The sequence below is a fragment of the Salvelinus sp. IW2-2015 genome, linkage group LG8 (genome assembly GCF_002910315.2).
Source record: "Salvelinus sp. IW2-2015 linkage group LG8, ASM291031v2, whole genome shotgun sequence".
NCBI lineage: Eukaryota > Metazoa > Chordata > Actinopteri > Salmoniformes > Salmonidae > Salvelinus > Salvelinus sp. IW2-2015.
This window is the reverse complement of record NC_036848.1, coordinates 35,096,412-35,115,674: the sequence shown is the minus strand read 5'-3', so window position 1 is coordinate 35,115,674 and position 19,263 is coordinate 35,096,412. Positions and strand designations below refer to the sequence as shown.

Sequence of the window (19,263 nt, the reverse complement as noted above, 5' to 3'; positions counted from 1 at the left end):
CCAGACAAGGCTCCGCTGATAGCCAGGTGTAGCAGTGGTAAGATGTTGGGACTGCTGTTGGGCCAGCTTTATGTAGGCCGTTTGTGGTCACCGTTTGTCACCATTATAGTGCAATTAATATATTGTTTAGTGTTGTGGTGGCTTTGCTGGCATGCATCCAACTTTAAAAAAGAAATCCCCACCAAGATTACATGCTAAAATTGCCACCGGTGGAGACCCATATCGTAGGCTACAATATGAGGGGGAAATGATAGTCATAACAATGCTTTCCAGTTTCACTGACTCACCCAATGATGGGCAGCTCACTCACTGGTGATGGCCGATGAGCTCGTGCCAAAAGCCTATGTCTCTCTGGCTTTACTTTGTAAAACAATATTTGGAAGTTGATCAAATATTTTGGTAGACTGTGTTTTCCCTCGATTTGCATTTTAAATATTGCGAAAGCCCTGTTTTGTCTGCATGCTGTTTTTTCACTAATGCTTTGAACACACCGACAACATTATTGCGCAAAATAGTACGCAGCATCATCTGGATACGTATGCAACAAAACAAAATGTCTGTCAAGCTGTCTAGGCATACAGTTTGACGCATACGTTCGATAAATACAAGGTATGCACCACACCGAACCACTGCCCCCCGAATTCATATTTATTATATCAATAGGCCCGTGAGAGTTGCAGGGTTATGTTTATCAGAGCAGAGAGGGAGAGAGAGAGATCATAGAAAGTGAATCTCATTCTAGTTATGTGAGAGATAGCTACTGGCGCTTCTCACACAGCCACAGCCACGTGATGGCCGGCCCAACCCAAATCAACTCTTAGAATATTAGGCCTGAAGGCTGAAAATTGACTTTTTCACATCGTTTTTTTTGTGTGTGCAGGAGAATGAACGAAGAGGCAACTCGAATGAACTTTGATTGCTTTTGTAAAAATGTGTACACTGCAAAAAGTTTTTCATGCCACCAGAGGTATTGGATCCGGTGTTGTGCCGAAACTCTCCCCCCTGCCAGAATTCAGGGTGTGTCCGTGTGTCTCCGTGTGTGGGTGGATGTACGTATGTATGTATGTGTGTGTGAGAGAGAGTGTGTGTGTGTCTGTATCTGTGTGCATTAGGGTTGGGGAGTAACCGATTACATCAGTTGCATGTAATCTGTTTACAAAAAAACAAACTGTAATCAGTTATGTTTCCAGCTAAAATATTGTAATCAGGTTACAGATACTTTTGAAAAACTAGATTACTTTTAAAATAAAAATACATTGACACCTTTCTGTTTTCTCAATGACATTCTATTCAGCATTGAACAAATGTTCTACTTTCAGATTGTTCCACCTGAGCGAGTCTGACAAGTCAGAGACCACTATGATGACACACGTCTTCTAACGCTTCTGAAGTGGAAAGTAATCCCAAAGTAACTACGTAATCAGATTACATTACTGAGTTTGAGTAATCCAAATCTTACGTTACTGATTTTGGACAGGTAACTAGTAACTGTAACGGATTATACTTTGGAAATGTCAGCATTAATGTAAGTGTGTGTGTGTGTGTGCGCGCGTTAATGTGTGTGTGTGTTACCCGGCCCCCTCATAAGGTGTTAGACTTTCCCAGGGACAGATGATCTCCTTCACCTGCCCTCCCTCCCCTTCTCTTCTCGATGCCCCCCCACTCTCCTCCTCATCCCCGGAGTCAACGGGGTAGATACTACACTCTGGCGGGATGTCCACCTTGATCTGGAAAAAACTGAAGGAAAGTGGAGAGGAAAGAGATGAGAGACTGAAAGGATGAGGATCTATAAAGGTGTGTGGGAGCTTACTCTCCTGTGACTCACTTGGCAATGCGCCTGGGCGGGGCTTGGCTGGGCTGCTCCATGTTGATAGGCTGAACGCAGCTGCTGGTCCCGGCTGGGGCAGGACATTTTGGCGTAAGGCTGGCGAATATTGCGGAGGGAGTACAGCCCCCTCTCAACAGACGGCCCAATGAGAGAGCCATACATAAACGAGAAGAGACAGCAGTCCCCCGGCTCTCAATGTCGGCCTCTCCCCACTCCACCCCACCTCCTCCCCTTCCCTCCCACCTACGTTCTGAGGCGGGGGTGCTATCTATGGTTACGTTGATGGGTGAAGAGCAGGTGGGGGTGTTGGGGAGACAGAGAGGGAAAGGGGGTGCGGTGGAGGAAGAAGGGGGGCCAGAGTAGACCGCCAGGTGGGGTATGGGTGCCGTGAAGTGACACAGCTGTAGGGGTTAAAGGTCAGAGGTCAGACATATGGTCAAGGGGGAAAGATCACTGAGAGGTCATACTAATATACCACACACAGGGATAAAAATTATGGGTAAACACTGAACACTGATATAAATTAAGGCAGCATGATCTGGTCTGGCCCTCTGACAGAAATTACTGTGAGTTATCTGTGAGTTCTGTTATGGCATTATGGACTAATGGACAGAGATGGGCACAGTGACTGGATGACACAGTGAAGATGAGATGACAGACAGACATGTGCTGGATATAGACTCTTTATTGGATGGATGGTGCAGAAATGTAAGTTACAATAATGACATACAACATACAGTATGTGTCATTCCACAAATAGGGCGCCTTTAGGGTAGAGTAATTGTTTCCCCATCTCTGTCACGAATCCCGCTTCCTGAGTCTGTTTTTGCCTGTGTTCTGTCCTGGAGTGTTTTTCCGGTGTCCTGGAACGTACCCTGTCTGGTTGCCGGGCGACGTAGCTAGTTGGGAGATCTCTGATTACCCGCACCTGTATCCCATCAGCTATCTGCACACCTGGTCCTGATCATCACCCCTCCACTTCATAAGCTCTGACCTGCCATCCATTCCCTGTCGGATCGTTAGCCATGAACAGTATGTTGTGCCAGCGTATCAGCCTCCAGTTTGATAGAGTTTGTTTTGTTGTTTTGTACGTCTTGCTTGCCTTGAACTTACCTCCGTTTGTTCTGTCTACAGTCATTCACCCGGAACACTTACCCCATCCCTGCCTGGTCGTCGGTGGCTTCTGTTACTCCCTTGGATCTGCCTATTCACTCCCATCAACTCACCTCCGCTGCCCGCTCCGCCACCTGGATCTTTCTACCTCCACGTTTACACTTGTAAATAAATACTCACCTTCGTCCTACTCTCCTTGTCCTGGTCTGCTTCTGGGTTCTACTTTAGAAAACCGTGACAATCTCAAGAGGTCAAATTAAGAAAAATGACTATAAAAGTGAAAATTGACACGGTTGACCGTGACAGGATTGTCGATTTCATCTTAAATCATTCATAACTCCCCTTGTGACAGTGTGTAACTGAAAGTCATCAGAAGTTTGTTGTGGGGAGGAGCAATTAAATGCAAGTTTAAAGGTCCTATGCAGCCATTTTAACTCATTATCAAATCACTCATATTATGGTGGTGATTTGACAAAATTACAATCATGGTCTTGAATTGGACTCGCATTTTTCTGGTCTTGGTCTTGACTCGGTCTCACCGCCCATCCAGTCTTGGTCTTGAATCGTTCTCGCTTTAAGTGGTCTCGAACACAACACTGCTATATATACATAAGTATGTGGACAGCCCTTCAAATGAGTGGATTCGGCAATTTCAGCCACACCCGTTGGTGACAGGTGTACAAAACCGAGCACACAGCCATGCAATCTCCATAGACAAACAATGGCAGTAGAATGGCCTTACTGAAGAGCTCAGTGAATTTCAAAGTGGCAGCGTCATAGGATGCCACCTTTCCAACAAGTCAGTTTGTCAAATTTCTGCCCTGCTAGAGCTGCCCCGGTCAACTGTAAGTGCTGTTATTGTGACGTGGAAACATCTAGGAGCAACAACGGCTGAGCCGCGAAGTGGTAGGCCACACAAGTTCATAGAACGGGACTGCCGAGTGCTGAGGCACGTGGCGCGTAAAAATAATCACTCACTATCGAGTTCCAAACTGCCTCTGGAAGCAACGTCAGCACAAGAACTGTTCGTCGGAAAATGGGTTTCCATGGCCGAGCAGCCGCACACAAGCCTAAGATCACCATGCGCAATGCCAAGCGTCGGCTGGAGTGGTGTAAAGCTCGCCGACATTGGACTCTGGAGCAGTGGAAACAGGTTCTCTGGAGTGATGAATCACGCTTCACCGTCTGGTAGTCCGACGAACAAATTTTGGTTTGGCGGATGCCAGGAGAACGCTATATGCGCCAATGCATAGTGCAAACTGTACAGTTTGGTGGATGAGGAATAATGGTCTGGGGCTGTTTTTCATGGTTCAGGCTAGGCCCCATAGTTCCAGTGAAGAGAAATCGTAATGCTACAGCATACAATGACATTCTAGATGATTCAGTGCTTCCAACTTTGTGGCAACAGTTTGGGGGAGGCCCTTTCCTGTTTCAGCATGACAATGCCCCAATGCACAAAGTGAGGTCCAAGCAGAAAGGGTTTGTTGAGATCGGTGTGGAAGAACTTGACTGGCCTGCACAGAGCCCTGACCTCAACCCCATCGAACACCTTTGGGATGAATTGGAACGCAGACTGCGATTCAGGCCACTTTAGGTCATGCAGTGTAAGTTAGAGCGTAGATGTATGCGATCTAACTGTTAAATTGAATGTTTTATCAAAATGTACACACATAATGTATGAGGAACATAAAAGGCACTCTATTGGTGGAACGACACAGATATGTCACAATAGGTAAAACATGCTGATGACTGAAAGACAGGTGAGAGAAAATGAGATACAGGTGAGACAGGTGATACTGTTCAGTGAGTGAAGCATACCATCAAGACTAAACCACTAAATAACTTCAACATGTAATGGTTTTAAACCCTTGTGTTGGTAGTATTGCTTTCTAATGACAGTTAGACTGATAGACATAACTCTTCTAGCTGTTTTGTCTGATGTATGTATGCTACACTGGCCATGGCAGCACACAGCTAATAGAAATTAAAAATAGTACATTTCATTTCAAATGCTCACTATTTGTCAACTTTGCTGTACTCCAAACTATATGTACAGGTAGCAACTACATTGCTTAGCTTTCAGCTGGTGTGTATCCTGTGTGTGTGCTTGTGTTTGTGCTTATAGAAGTGTGTGTATTCATGTCTATGCGTGTTCGTGTGTCTATGGTCTATTTCTTGGACGGGGGCACCTCCTTGCCCTTGTTGCTGAGTTTGCTCATGACCTGTGTGATGTCCACAGGGCCACGGGTGGCCATCCTGGCTCTCTCCTCCTGCTCCAGCTGGCGGGCGATGATGGTACTGATGCTGGGTCGACGCTTCCTCGCATTGGCCTCCAACTGGGACACACTGGAAAAGGGATGGGGGGAGAGAGTTATACATGTCCTTACAATTACAAACTAATTATACCTTTGAGAGAGAGGGGAAAGAGGTGTTGAGGGAGATACCGTAAAACTTAAATGAATAGCCTGTGAGTTTATTTGCTTAAATCACTGAACACAACACATGCCAAGAGGCAGTCTTCTATTTGAGCCAGATATCTATTTCCTTAATGCACACAGTTTTTGCTCATTTGCAAATGTAATTGTTTAATTCCAGCATTTTAATCAATTTCTTCATTTCCTGCACTAATGTGTTATCGTTTACACACTGTGTCACATTTCCTTTGTCTTAGTATGCCTCAAATAAAAAAGTATAACTTTTCCTTGACAGAATAATTATTCTCATCTTTGACTGTGTATTTTCGACAGTTATTACTTTTCGCCACTAGAGGGTGATCGGCCAATTTCTGGGGTAAGGAATCCCAAAGCTGTTGACTGTTTTTGTGCTTTCCAGTTAGCTAGCAGATCTCAGCTGTTAGCAGCCAATGGCTAGCAGTTTCTTACTGGCAATAAAAACAGATGTTTACATATTTGTCATTACTGAATTATTTAATGTAACAAATGAAACATTCAGCCTCATGAACAAATCATGGTAATTTATGGAAACCTCAAACAATTCATTTAGACCCGGCGTTTATTTGAAACAGGCGTTTATTTGCTGAAATATGTGCCGTTGCCCGGCTATTAAAAGGGACAGGCGGCTATTTGAGACTCAGCGTTTAATTGAAGTTTTTCAGTAATCACACCAGTGCAGACAATATGTTCCACTGATCTGACCACACTCTCACACTCTCACACACAAACACAGCACTGACCTGAACATGTGTTGGTCAGGACAGATGGCCCTCTTCTGAGTGTCCTTAAATACTAGAGACTTCAGGTACCGCCGAAAGAGTCCTATAACACACACACACACTTAGATACCTCCTGTACGAGTATTGAAAGTTTTACTCCAAAATAAGTTAGTCAGGAATGTTACATCATGGCAGCCATTTTGTGTATGATTTTCCAGTTACAGCAGACAGAGGGCCTGTAGTATTAGTGTGGTGAAACTGACCTTCTTCATCAGCATGAAGATGTGTGTCAGCTGCATCCAGTACGTATCTGTGAGGGTGTTTCAACCCTTTAACTGTCACCTCCATGGTCTTGCCGTCAATGTTGATCCACCGGGGGGCGCCATGCGTCAAGAAAGTCCTAACCAGAGACATGGTTAATGTGTGTGTGTGTGTGCTGGTATTACGGTTGCTGTCCTTTCAGAATCACGAACCTGTCACACACTGAAGGCCTATAGGTTCGCCACTGAGCAAACATGTCTATAATAGATATAAAGACTGTTCAGATAACGTATTCATGTCTCAAAGTGGTTATATGCGCTGACTGAATGGAAGTTGATAACCCCCCAACCCCACTGCCCCCCCATAAGACTACCCAGGATGCATCACTCTCTACCCATGATGCTTCGTTAGTAGCCTGTCTGTCCAGTCATGAAAGGCCAGAGCTCCTCCCTGCAGAGACACACATCATCTCACCTGGAGATATATTCACCTGTCAGCAGTCACAGTACAGGAAGTGTTTCTGATAATATATCTGTCTACATGTAACGCAGGTTCAAGTTATTGACCCATAGTGACCTTGTATATAATTAAACACATGCAGCTTTTCTTCTGTCATTACTTGTTGCCCTAGAAGACTAAATAACCCTTGCTCATCAGAAAATGGCATACATCGATAGAATTAATACTTCAAATCGATCTTTAAAGTTCTCTCTTTCATCTCTGCTTCTCTTGCATAGCAAAGACGGTAAGGGACCCGGGAGAAAATGCAATAACTCAACAAATTTGTTGGGACCAAACAACATCAGTTTGACTGGTTTTAAGGGAATTAAAACGACTTCGGCTTGGATGCATATTTTATGTGGTTGAAATACTATCAGCTTTTATGACGCTGATAAAGATTGCACCTTTACAGACGGTCCCTATCGCGCATTCACATTCTCTCAAGAGGCTGAATGAAATAAATCATATTTCTCCACTCCTGTTCCTGAGTCAAAATGTACATTTGGTGTATCATTTTACTGCAAGAAGTGCTTAATTCTGCAGCAGTTAATATTACATTAGGCTATGAGAGAGGTTATAGAACTACAGCCAGGGTCCAGAATTCAGTTACTATTCCATTTAACCCATCTGAACACCACATTTCCCTTGACGTGCCCCGTCTTCTGACTGTCGAATTTGTATAGCACCTCACAATCATCACACATAACATCTTTCGTAGACATTAGGCTACTGTTCCGGCCTTCCCTTCTCTTTATTTTCAGCTCTCCATTTCAAAGCTTTTTTCTTATTGAATTAAACTCCGACATCGTCCTTTTTGCCTCAGTGGATCAACGTTAACTTATTCTGCCCAAGTTCCCAAAAGCATTTGGCAATTGGCGTGTATTTGGTGCACTACAGTTAGGACCTAAAGCTTAGGCTTACACACTAACGTCAGATAAAAAAAAATCATTAAAGACAAACCTCAATGTAGCCTATAGATATGAATTGCAAAATAATTATATATTTATGACATTTTTAAGCATTGTTTTCTCTTTATACAACCCGCCCTTAATCCAAACAATATTTCATGACCCTAAACCCGCAGATATAAACGCGGAGACATTGGGTTATGATTCAACCCACACATCACTAGTGTGTGTGTCTCACCGGAGGTCTGTGTACCACCCAGTAGGCTCTCTCCTGGCAGTCAAACACCACGCGATCCGGCTTTTTCCTCTCCTTCCCCGCCCTGCACACAGACACAGATAAAACAGTCAAATTTTCCAAGTACACAGTCTGTCTGTGGATGAATGTATGACATTGTAGTCTATTTCTGCCAGACTAACCTGTACTGTTCTTTAGCCTGCATCACTTGTGAAGACTGTTATACTGCACCTGAAGACAACAGACGTGTGTTACTACATCCACATTAGACAGATATGTGTTACTACATCCACATTAGACAGACGTGTGTTACTACATCCACATTAGATAGACGTGTGTTACTACGATCCACATTAGACAGACGTGTGTTACCACATCCACATTAGATAGACGTGTGTTACTACATCCACATTAGAATTAGACGTGTGTTACTACATCCACATTAGATAAGACGTGTGTTACTACATCCACATTAGACAGATGTGTGTTACTACATCCACATTAGATAGACGTGTGTTACTACATCCACATTAGACAGACGTGTGTTACTACATCCACGTTAGACAGACGTGTTTACTACATCCACATTAGATAGACGTGTGTTACTACATCCACATTAGATAGACGTGTGTTACTACATCCACATTAGACAGACGTGTGTACTACATCCACGTTTAGACAGACGTGTGTTACTACATCCACATTAGATAGACGTGTGTTACTACATCCACATTAGACAGACGTGTGTTACTACATCCACATTAGACAGACGTGTGTTACTACATCCACATTAGACAGACGTGTGTTACTACATCCACGTTAGACAGACGTGTGTTACTACATCCACATTAGATAGACGTGTGTTACTACATCCACATTAGACAGACGTGTTTACTACATCCACATTAGACAGACGTGTGTTACTACATCCACATCAGACAGACGTGTGTTACTACATCCACATTAGACAGACGTGTGTTACCACATCACATTAGACAGACGTGTGTTACTACATCCACATTAGATAGACGTGTGTTACTACATCCACATAGACAGACGTGTGTTACTACATCCACATAGACAGACGTGTGTACCACATCCACATTAACAGACGTGTGTTACTACATCCACATTAGACAGACGTGTGTTACTACATCCACACTTATGATCCTGGAGGGGTAGATGTACCCAAACGCCACCAACATTGGCCAGAGCCCACGCCTCCACACAGAAAAGGGGTGGGTGTTCAGGAACCATAATACTAAACAGCTCTGTGTGTGGGTGTGTGTGTGGGTGTGTGTGTGTGTTGTGTGTGTGTGTGTGTGTTGTGTGTGTGTGTGTGTGTGTGTGGTGTGTGCGTGGCGTGCGTGCGTTGCGTGCGTGCGTGCGTGCGTGCGTCGTGCGTGCGTGCGTGCGAGCGGCAGTGCGTGCGTGCGCGCGCGTGCGTGCGTGTCCACCGGATGTTACCAAACCACTAAAAGTGGCAGTAATAAACCTCTCTTGAAAAAGCCAAACCTTGACCCAGAAATTATAAAAAACTATCGGCCTATATCGAATCCTCCATTCCTCTCAAAAAAAAATGAAAAAGCTGTTGCACAGCAACTCACTGCCTCCTGAAAACAAACAATGTATACGAAATGCTTCAGTCTGGTTTTAGACCCCATCAAGCACTGAGACTGCACTTGTGAAGGTGGTAAATTACCTTTTAATGGTGTCAGACCGAGGCTCTGCATCTGTCCTCGAGCTCCTAGACCTCAGTGCTGCCTTTGATACCATCGATCACCACATTCTTTGGAGAAATTAAACCCAAATGGTCTACAGGGACAAGTTCTGGCCTGGTTTAGATCTTATCTGTCGGAAAGATATCAGTTTGTCTCTGTGAATGGTTTTTCCTCTGACAAATCAACTGTACATTTCGGTGTTCCTTAAGGTTCCGTTTTAGGACCACTATTGTTTTCACTATATATTTTACCTCTTGGGGATGTCATTCGAAAACATGATGTTAACTTTCACTGCTATGCGGATGACACACAGCTGTACATTTCAATGAAACATGGTGAAGCCCCAAAATTGCCCTCGCTAGAAGCCTGTGTTTCAGACATAAGGAAGTGGATGCGTGCAAACTTTCTACTTTTAAACTCGTACAAAACAGAGATGCTTGTTCTAGGTCCCAAGAAACAAAGAGATCTTCTATTGAATCTGACAATTAATCTTGATGGTGTAAAGTCGTCTCAAATAAAACTGTGAAGGACCTCGGCGTTACTCTGGACCCTGATCTCTCTTTGACGAACATATCAAGACTGTTTCAAGGACAGCTTTTTTCCAACTACGTAACATTGCAAAAATCTGAAACTTTCTGTCCAAAAATGATGCAGAAAAATGTATCCATGCTTTTGTTACTTCTAGGTGTGTCTACTGCAATGCTCTACTTTCCGGCTACCCGATAAAGCACTAAATAGACTTCATTTAGTGCTAAATACGGCTGCTAGAATTCTGACTAGAACCCCAAAACATTATCATATTACACCAGTGCTAGCCTCCCTACACTGGCTTCCTGTTAAGGCAAGGGCTGATTTCAAGGTTTACTGCTAATCTACAAAGCATTACATGGGCTTGCTCCTACCTATCTTTCCGATTTGGTCCTGCCGTACATACCTACACGTACGCTACGGTCACAAGACGCAGGCCTCCTAATTGTTCCTAGAATCTCTAAGCAAACAGCTGGAGGCAGGGCTTTCTCCTATAGAACTCAATTTTATGGAATGGTCTGCCTACCCATGTGAGAGACGCAGACCGATCTCAACTTTTAAGTCTTTACTGAAGACTCATCTCTTCAGTGGGTCATATGATTGAGTGTAGTCTGGCCCAGAGTGTGAAGGTGAACGAAAGGCTCTGGAGCAACGAACCGCCCTTGTTGTCTCTGCCTGGCCGGTTCCCTCTCTCCACTGGGATTCTCTGCCTCTAACCCTATTACAGGGGCTGAGTCACTGGCTTACTGGTGCTCTTTCATGCCGTCCCTAGAGGGGTGCGTCAACTTGAGTGGGTTGAGTCACTGACGTGGTCTTCCTGTCTGGGTTGGCGCCCCCCCCTTGGGTTGTGCCGTGGCGGAGATCTTTGTGGGCTATACTCGGCCTTGTCTCAGGATGGTAAGTTGGTGGTTGAAGATATCCCTCTAGTGGTGTGGGGGCTGTGCTTTGGCAAATTGGGTGGGGTTATATCCTTCCTGTTTGGCCCTGTCCGGGGGTATCATCGGATGGGGCCACAGTGTCTCCTGACTCCTCCTGTCTCAGCCTCCAGTATTTATGCCGCAGTAGTTTATGTGTCGGGGGGCTAGGGTCAGTTTATTATATCTGGAGTACTTCTCCCGTCTTATCCAGTGTCCTGTGTGAATTTAAGTAGGCTCTCTCTAATTCTCTCTTTCTTTCTCTCTCTCGGAGGACCTGAGCCCTAGGACCATGCCTCAGGACTACCTGGCATGATGACTCCTTGCTGTACCCAGTCCACCTGGCCGTGCTGCTGCTCCAGTTTCAACTGTTCTGCCTGCGGCTATGGAACCCTGACCTGTTCACCGGACGTGCTACCTGTCCCAGACCTGCTGTTTTCAACTCTCTAGCGACAGCAGGAGCGGTAGAGATACTCTCAATGATCGGCTATGAAAAGCCAACTGACATTTACTCCTGAGGTGCTGACTTGTTGCACCCTCGAAAACTACTGTGATTATTATTATTTGACCATGCTGGTCATTTAATGACAACTGCTCCCCCAGTTGTCATTGTATCTGTATTTGTGTCATGTCAGTGCGCTGTCGGTGTTATGTGTTTGTTTCGTTTATTAAATGTATTCACTCCCTGAACTTGCTTCCCGACTCTCAGTTCACATCGTTACAGTAACTCTGAAATGAAAAGAGGCAGTGGAAAGGAGAGAGGGGTGATATTTAAATGCCAGACACCTGCCTCAGAGAGACAACTACATTTCTCTATAGGGATACTGGAAGTTTTCCAGTAAGCTATTTTTTAAAGTGAGAATCCCCTCGAAGCCGCTTTTTGGAGGATATATTGGCATGGGTGTTAGGCCCAAGATGAAGATGAAGTCGAGCACTGGCAAACCGTGCCAATATATCCTTCAAACACCGGCTGCGAGGCCATTATCACTTTTACCAACATATTCAAATAATGATTGACATACAGCATTTTCATTAAGAAATATATTTTCATTCTTCCAAGAGATAGTCCCAGCCCACCCGTTGTATAGTCTATGCCATGCTACGCTATTCTATTTTTTACCAATCCCAGACTATATGCTGTTACAGTGTCTGTAATCAAGGATGATTTTATCAGAAACGGACAAAGCTGAAGTTGTATCATTAAAACTTAAGAGTATACAGTAGGTTCTTTAGCCATCTCTCTCTCCTTCATTCTCTCTCTCATCTTTCTCTCCTTACTGCTCTTCCTCCTACTCTCACTCCCTCCCTGTCGCCCCATGTCCCCCTCTCTCTCCTTCTCGACCAGAGGTTGTCAAGGCGATATAATCTTGAGCTCAAGACCTGGGAAAAAAGGTCCCGGGGTCTGTAGGAGTTACCTAACCTATGGCAGCCACTATCTGAGAGTCTTTTTCTGTTTGCTTCTTTGTGTGTGTTTACCTGTGATAGCGTGAGGTATAGTAGTGATAACCAGTCTCTGGGGTTGTGACTTGACTCCAGTCTTTAGATCCTGCATATCCGGCATCACAGACTCCACCTCGCAGACAGCAGGAAAACAGGTCATAAAGACAACAGACATTCACCACTAAAGAGGCGGGTCACTGAGACAACGGGTTGTCAAGACAACAGGTTACCATTACAATAGGACAGGAAGTCAACAGGATACTATGATAATGAGACAGGTCAGATCCATATGCATAGAATTACATCTATAGAATCCTATTACTTTTAAATAGAACTATTACTATTAAAGGGACATTTCACCCTGGGGGAATCCGGTCTCATTTTCATCATGTCTGAGGCATTTCTAGGACAGTGAGATGTGTTTCACACATAATTGCCCAAAAGGAAGGCAGGTCAGGGCTTCACGCACTGGATGATACACCTTATGACGGCTTCCGGTATATTGATGAAGAGAGCACATGTAGGTGGAATCAGATTCTGTACCACCTACATCAAAATACAGAACAATACACAGTTTAACCACCCCACTAATTGTATTAATCAGGAGGTTTGTTTGTAGTGATTGAGTAGGGAAACAGTTGCGGGAAAGGTTCTGACAGATGGGTGTGTCTCTTAAAAGGAACTACACTGGACTTTGTGCAAACTGGAAAACGCATATCCTGGCTACAAGGCCCTCCCCCGCCCTCTCTTTGGCAAATCAGATCACGACTCCATTCTGCTCCTCCCTTCCCAAAGGCAGAAACTCAACCAGGATGTACCCATGCTAAGGTCTATTCAACGCTGGTCTGACCAATCGGAATCCATGCGTCAAGATTGTTTTGATCACGCGGACAGGGATATGTTCCGGGTTGCCTCTGAGAATAACCTTGATGTATACACTGACACGGTGACTGAGTTCATCAGGAAGTGTATAGGGGATGTTGTTCCCACTGTGATGATTAAAACCTATCCAAACCAAAAACCGTGGATAGATGGCAGGATTTGTGCAAAACTGAAAGAGTGAACCACTGCATTTAACCACGACAAGGTGACTTGGAATATGGTCGAATACAAACAGTCCAGTTATGCACTCCATAAGGCAGGCAAAATGTCAGTACAGAGACAAAGTGGAGTTTGCATACAGCCACAATAGATACACAGATGATGCAATCGCCATTGCATTGTACACTGCCCTATCCCATCTTGACAAGAGGAAAACCTATGTAAGAATGCTGTTCATTGACTACAGCTCAGCCTTCAACACCATAGTACCCTCCAAAATCATCATTAAGCTTGGGGCCCTGGGTCTGAACCCCGCCCTGTACAACTGGGTCCTGGACTGGTCAAGGTAGGCAACAACACCTCCACTACGCTAATCCTCAACACAGGGACCCAACAAGGGTGCGTGCTCAGCCCCCTCCTGTACTCCCTGTTCACCCATGACCGTGTGGCCACACACACCTCCAACTCAATCATCAGGTTTGCAGATGATACAACAGTGGTAGGCCGGATTACCAACAACGACAAGACAGAGGTGAGGGCCCTGGTGGAGTGGTGCCAGGAAAATAACCTCTACCTCAACATCAACAAAATGAAGGAGCTGATCATGGACTTCAGTTGACAGCAGAGGGAGCACGCCCCCATCCACATCGACAGGGCCACAGTGGAGAAGGTGAAAAGCTTCAAGTTTCTGCGTCCACATCACTGACAATCTGAAATCCTACAAATCCTACAAAAAAGTAAATCCTACAAAAAAGTAGTGAAGACATCAAAACTATGAAATAACACATATGGAATCATGAAGTAACCAAAAAAGTTTTGACGGCCCTCAACTTCGTCTCGGGTCTAACACCCGTGCCAATATATCCTCCAAACTGTAACGGCTGTCTATCTCTTCCTCCTCATCTGACGAGGAGAGGGGAGAAGGATCGGAGGACCAAAACGCAGAGTGGTAAGTTTCCATGTTTTAATAGAATCCACGAAAACAAGACACAATACAAAATAACTAACCGAAACAGTCCCGTGTGGCAACAAACACTGACACGGAAGAAAAACACCCACAAACCAACAGTGAAAACAGGCAACCTAAATATGGCTCCCAATCAGAGACAATGCAAAACACCTGCCTCTGATTGAGAACCATATCAGGCTAAATGAACAAACCTAAACATAGAAACACCCAACTCCACGCCCTGACCATACTAAATAAAGACAAACAAGGGAAAATAAAGGTCAGAACGTGACAGTAACCCCCCCAAAGGTGCGGACCTCCGGTAGCAAAACCTAAACTATAGGGGAGGGTCTGGGTGGGCGTCTGTCCGCGGTGGCGCTCTGGCGCGGACGTGGACCCCACTTCACCATTGTTTTTGTCCGCCTTCTTAAATCGCCCCCGTGGCCTCTAATGAGCGGCGATCCTCGCCGCCGCCTTGGCCTGGGAACCCTAGCCATGGTCCCGAATGGACGGGAGATATTCCGGCAGCACCGGAGTGAAGGACGACTCTGTTCAGGTCCTGGCCTGACTGACGGCTCTGGCAGTCCTGGCTGACTGACGGCCTGCAGGTCCCTGGCTGACTGACGGCTCTGGCAAGGTCCTGCTGCCTGACGGCTCTGCAGGTCCTGAATGAAGGACGACTCTGTCAGGTCTGGCTGACTGACGCTCTGGCAGGTCCTGGCTGACTGACGGCTCTGGCAGGTCCTGGCTGACTGACGGCTCTGGCAGGTCCTGGCTGATGCGGCTCTGGCAGGTACTGGCTGACTGACGGCTCTGGCAGGTCTGGCTGACTGACAGCTCTGGCAGCTCCTGACTTGCTAGCGGCTCTGGCAGTCCTGGCTGACTGACGGCTCTGGCAGCTCCTGGCTGACTGACGGCTCTTGCAGTCCTGGTGACTGACGGCTCTGGCAGCTCCTGGCTTGCTAGCGGCTCTGGCGGCTTCCTGACTGACGGACGGCTCTAGTGGCTCGGGACAGACGGGCGGCTCTAGTGGCTCGGGACAGACGGGCGGCTCTAGTGGCTCGGGGCGGACGGGCAGCTCAGACGCGCGCTGGGCAGACGGGCCCAGACGGCGCTGGGCAGACGGGCAGCTCAGACGGCGCTGGGCAGACGGGCAGCTCAGAACGGCGCCGGGCAGGCGGGCAGCTCAGACGGCGCCGGGCAGGCGGGCAGCTCAGACGGCGCCGGGGCAGGCGGGCAGCTCAGACGGCGCTGGGCAGGCGGGCAGCTCAGACAGCGCTGGCAGACGGGCAGCTCCGGACAGGCAGGAGACTCTGGCTGCGCTGAGAAGAGGAAGGCTCTGGCAGCGCTGGACAGGCAGGAGCACTGTAGAGAGAAACCGGAGAGACAGCCTGGTGCGGGGGGCTGCCACCGGAGGACTGGTACATGGAGGTGGCACCGGATATACCGGACCGTGAAGGAGTACAGGAGCTCTTGAGCACCGAGCCTGCCCAACCTTACCTGGTTGAATGTTCCCCGTAGCCCTGCCAGTGCGGCGAGGTGAATAGCCCGCACTGGGCTATGCTGGCGAACCGGGACACATGCGTAAGGCTGGTGCCATGTACGCCGGCCCGAGGAGACGCACTGGAGACCAGATGCGTTGAGCCCGGCTTCATGGCACCCGGCTCGATGCCCAACCTAGCCCGGCCAGTGCGGCGAGGTGGAATAGCCCGCACTGGGCTAAGCACGCGTACTGGGGACACCGTGCGCTTCACCGCATAACACGGTGCCTGACCAGTACGACGCCCTCTCACTCCACGGTAAGCACGGGGAGTTGGCTCAGGTCTCCTACCTGGCTTAGCCACACTCCCTGTGTTTCCCCCCCCCAAGAAATTTTTGGGGCTGACTCTCGGGCTTCCAACCGCGTCGCCGCGCTGCCTCCTCATACCAGCGCCTCTCTGCTTCGCTGCCTCCAACTCTGCTCTTGGGACGGCGATATTCCCTGGCTGAGCCCAGGGTCCCTTGCCGTCCAGAATCTCCTCCCAAGTCCATGAGTCCTGTGTCTTCTGCCGCTGCTGTGCTGTCCTTTACCACTCCTGCTTGGTCCTTTGGTGGTGGGTGTTTCTGTAACGGCTGTCTATCTCTTCCTCCTCATCTGACGAGGAGAGGCGAGAAGGATCGGAGGACAATACGCAGAGTGGTAAGTTTCCATGTTTAATATAATCCACGAAAACAAAGACACAATACAAAATAACAAAAATAACTAACCGAAACAGTCCGTGTGGCAACAAACACTGACACGGAAGACAAACACCCACAAACCAACAGTGAAAACAGGCAACCTAAATATGGCTCCCAATCAGAGACAATGCAAAACACCTGCCTCTGATTGAGAACCATATCAGGCTAAATGAACAAACCTAAACATAGAAACAAATAACATAGACTGCCCACCCCAACTCACGCCCTGACCATACTAAATAAAGACAAAACAAGGGAAAATAAAGGTCAGAACGTGACACAAACACCGGCTTCTCGGGCATTATCACTTAATTGTACTCCGGACTCCGACACTGCTCGACCTAATATACAGTTGAAGTCGGAGGTTAACATACACCTTAGCCAAATACATTTCAATTCAGTTTTTCACAATTCCTGACGTTTAATTCTAGTAAAAATTCCCTGTCTTAGGTCAGTTAGGATTACTACTTTATTTGAATAATGTGAAATGTCAGAATAATAGTCCCATGGTGTTGAATAGTCCTTAATAGTCCCGTGGTGTTTATACTTGCGTACTATTGTTTGTACAGATGAACGTGGTACCTTCGTTTGGAAATTGCTCCCAAGGATGAACCAAGAGTTTTAATGACTCCAACCTAAGTGTATGTAAACTTCCGACTTCAACTGTATCTATATTTCTTAATTCCATTCTTTTACTTTTAGATTTATGTGTATTGTTGTGTATTGTTAGATATTACTCCACTGCTAGGAACACAAGCATTTCGCTAAACCCGCCATAACATCTACTAAATATGTGTATGCGTCTAATACAATTTCATTTGATTTGCTGGTTGCAAGGACACACCCAAGAAACACCCACATCCCCAAGTCAACTCATGTTTGGTTGATGTCACGGCCCGCCAGCATTTCTTGAGGAGCAAGCCAAAAAATGAGGCCAAATCAGCGGGTGCAGTTCCCCTTTAAGTTACACAGAGAACCCAGTTTTAGTACCCTGTTGGTAACAGAAGCTGGCACAACAAGCATGGTCCCAGCTAGGAATGCAACAAGAGTTTGTCCTGTCCAGTACAGTTAGTACAAATGGGTTGGATTATCTGCTGGCTGCTGGAGGTGCTAATACTAATCACACAATAATAGATCAGATAATACTGATCACACAAGTTTGTGAAATGCTGTTCACGAAAGTAATGTATTTACACTTTGCACATTGAGAATAGGTGGTCACATTTTACTGCATAGGTTAGCTCTCTCACACTCTCATTAACACCTGTGAAACAACTAAACATGACTAGCTGGTTAATTGTAAATATAGACAGGCTTTCCTGGGAATTATGTTTTATTTATCCAGAGGAACAAATCCATAACAGCTGAGTTTTAAAAATGGCTACTGTAGGAGAAAATGGCATGCTATGATTTTTTTTTATCATGATGTATTATTATCATATAGGTGCATTGGGTCGACAAACCGGATAATAATACAACACATCACACTCCACTGCCCAGCGTGTGATGAACGAATAGTCGATACTATATATTTTGATAAATAAATATAGCAACACACTGTAGCCTAGATGTCTGCATCTGCACTGTAGCATAACGATCTCTGATAGAGCTAACCTACCTACCTTTTTGAGACATGCCATCCTAGGTCGGAACCTCTGTCCATGATCCCGTACGTTTCTGATGGTCATGTTGTCTGCCTTCCTCCCCTATTATTCACAATGATAACGGCTACACTCTTAATGAATGTAGCCTAATATTTCTCCAGCCAAAGGGAAGACGCTAGATGCGAAGGAATAAGCGAGCAGGTTATCAATACAATGACCAGCATGCATCGATAGGGATGGAGAGGGAGATCGTATTAGCCAATCAGGGCACGGTTCTATATTTCCACCAGTGAACCACCTGTCTGTCTGCCATAGCCTGCTATATGAAGTAAGGTAACCGATATGCTCTGCATTTATGCAACTGTGTGGTGTGACCACCAGGTGGGGACATTGGATCATACATCTCAGAGCCTAAATGATTCATGATCAAATCATGATTGTAATTTGGCAGTGTTGAATTGTTCTGTTAAATGTTAAATTAGAGCTTTGATGTGATGTGAATAATAAGGTATTTCAATGTTATAATTTTAGGAACAGCTATTTTGTTTAATTTGGTCAACTTTGGTCAAAAATGTGGTCTAAATGAGGATGTAAAAAAGTTTTATCAGGGCAAAATGAAAAGAAAAATCACATGGTTAAGTGATGAGATTAATGTATTAATTTTGCTTTGCAAGAAAGGAATTATATGCTAGATTTGTACTGTACTGTCATTCAAAGCACACTTTCTGGTTATATAAGAGATAGGGGCTTGCCCAAAGGCTTGGTCCTGTGTGTGTGTGTGTGTGTGTGTGTGTGTGTGTGTGTGTGTGTGTGTGTGTGTGTGTGTGT

The 19,263-nt window shown here is 45.9% G+C and overlaps 1 protein-coding gene and 1 long non-coding RNA gene across 2 annotated transcripts in view; both read right to left on the bottom strand.

Annotated features, from left to right (window-relative positions):
* Nucleotides 1-2,495: 2,495 nt before the first annotated feature.
* LOC111968233 (regulator of G-protein signaling 9) lies at nt 2,496-8,321 on the bottom strand. Its single transcript, XM_023993780.2, has 5 exons — nt 8,201-8,321; nt 8,022-8,103; nt 6,377-6,513; nt 6,135-6,216; nt 2,496-5,287 (listed from the first exon to the last, which is right to left on the bottom strand). The coding sequence occupies exons 3-5, from the start codon at nt 6,459-6,461 to the stop codon at nt 5,110-5,112; spliced, it is 345 nt and encodes a 114-aa protein (XP_023849548.2). The 5' UTR covers nt 6,462-6,513; nt 8,022-8,103; nt 8,201-8,321; the 3' UTR covers nt 2,496-5,109.
* Nucleotides 8,322-11,778: 3,457 nt separating this feature from the next.
* The window catches only part of LOC111967823 (uncharacterized), a 7,877-nt gene continuing 392 nt past the window's right edge, over nt 11,779-19,263 (bottom strand). Inside the window, exons 2-3 of the long non-coding RNA XR_002877797.2 lie at nt 12,658-12,754; nt 11,779-11,910 (exon numbers count right to left, since the gene is read on the bottom strand). This is a non-coding gene — a long non-coding RNA (uncharacterized lncRNA). The remainder of the gene's footprint in view (nt 11,911-12,657; nt 12,755-19,263) is intronic.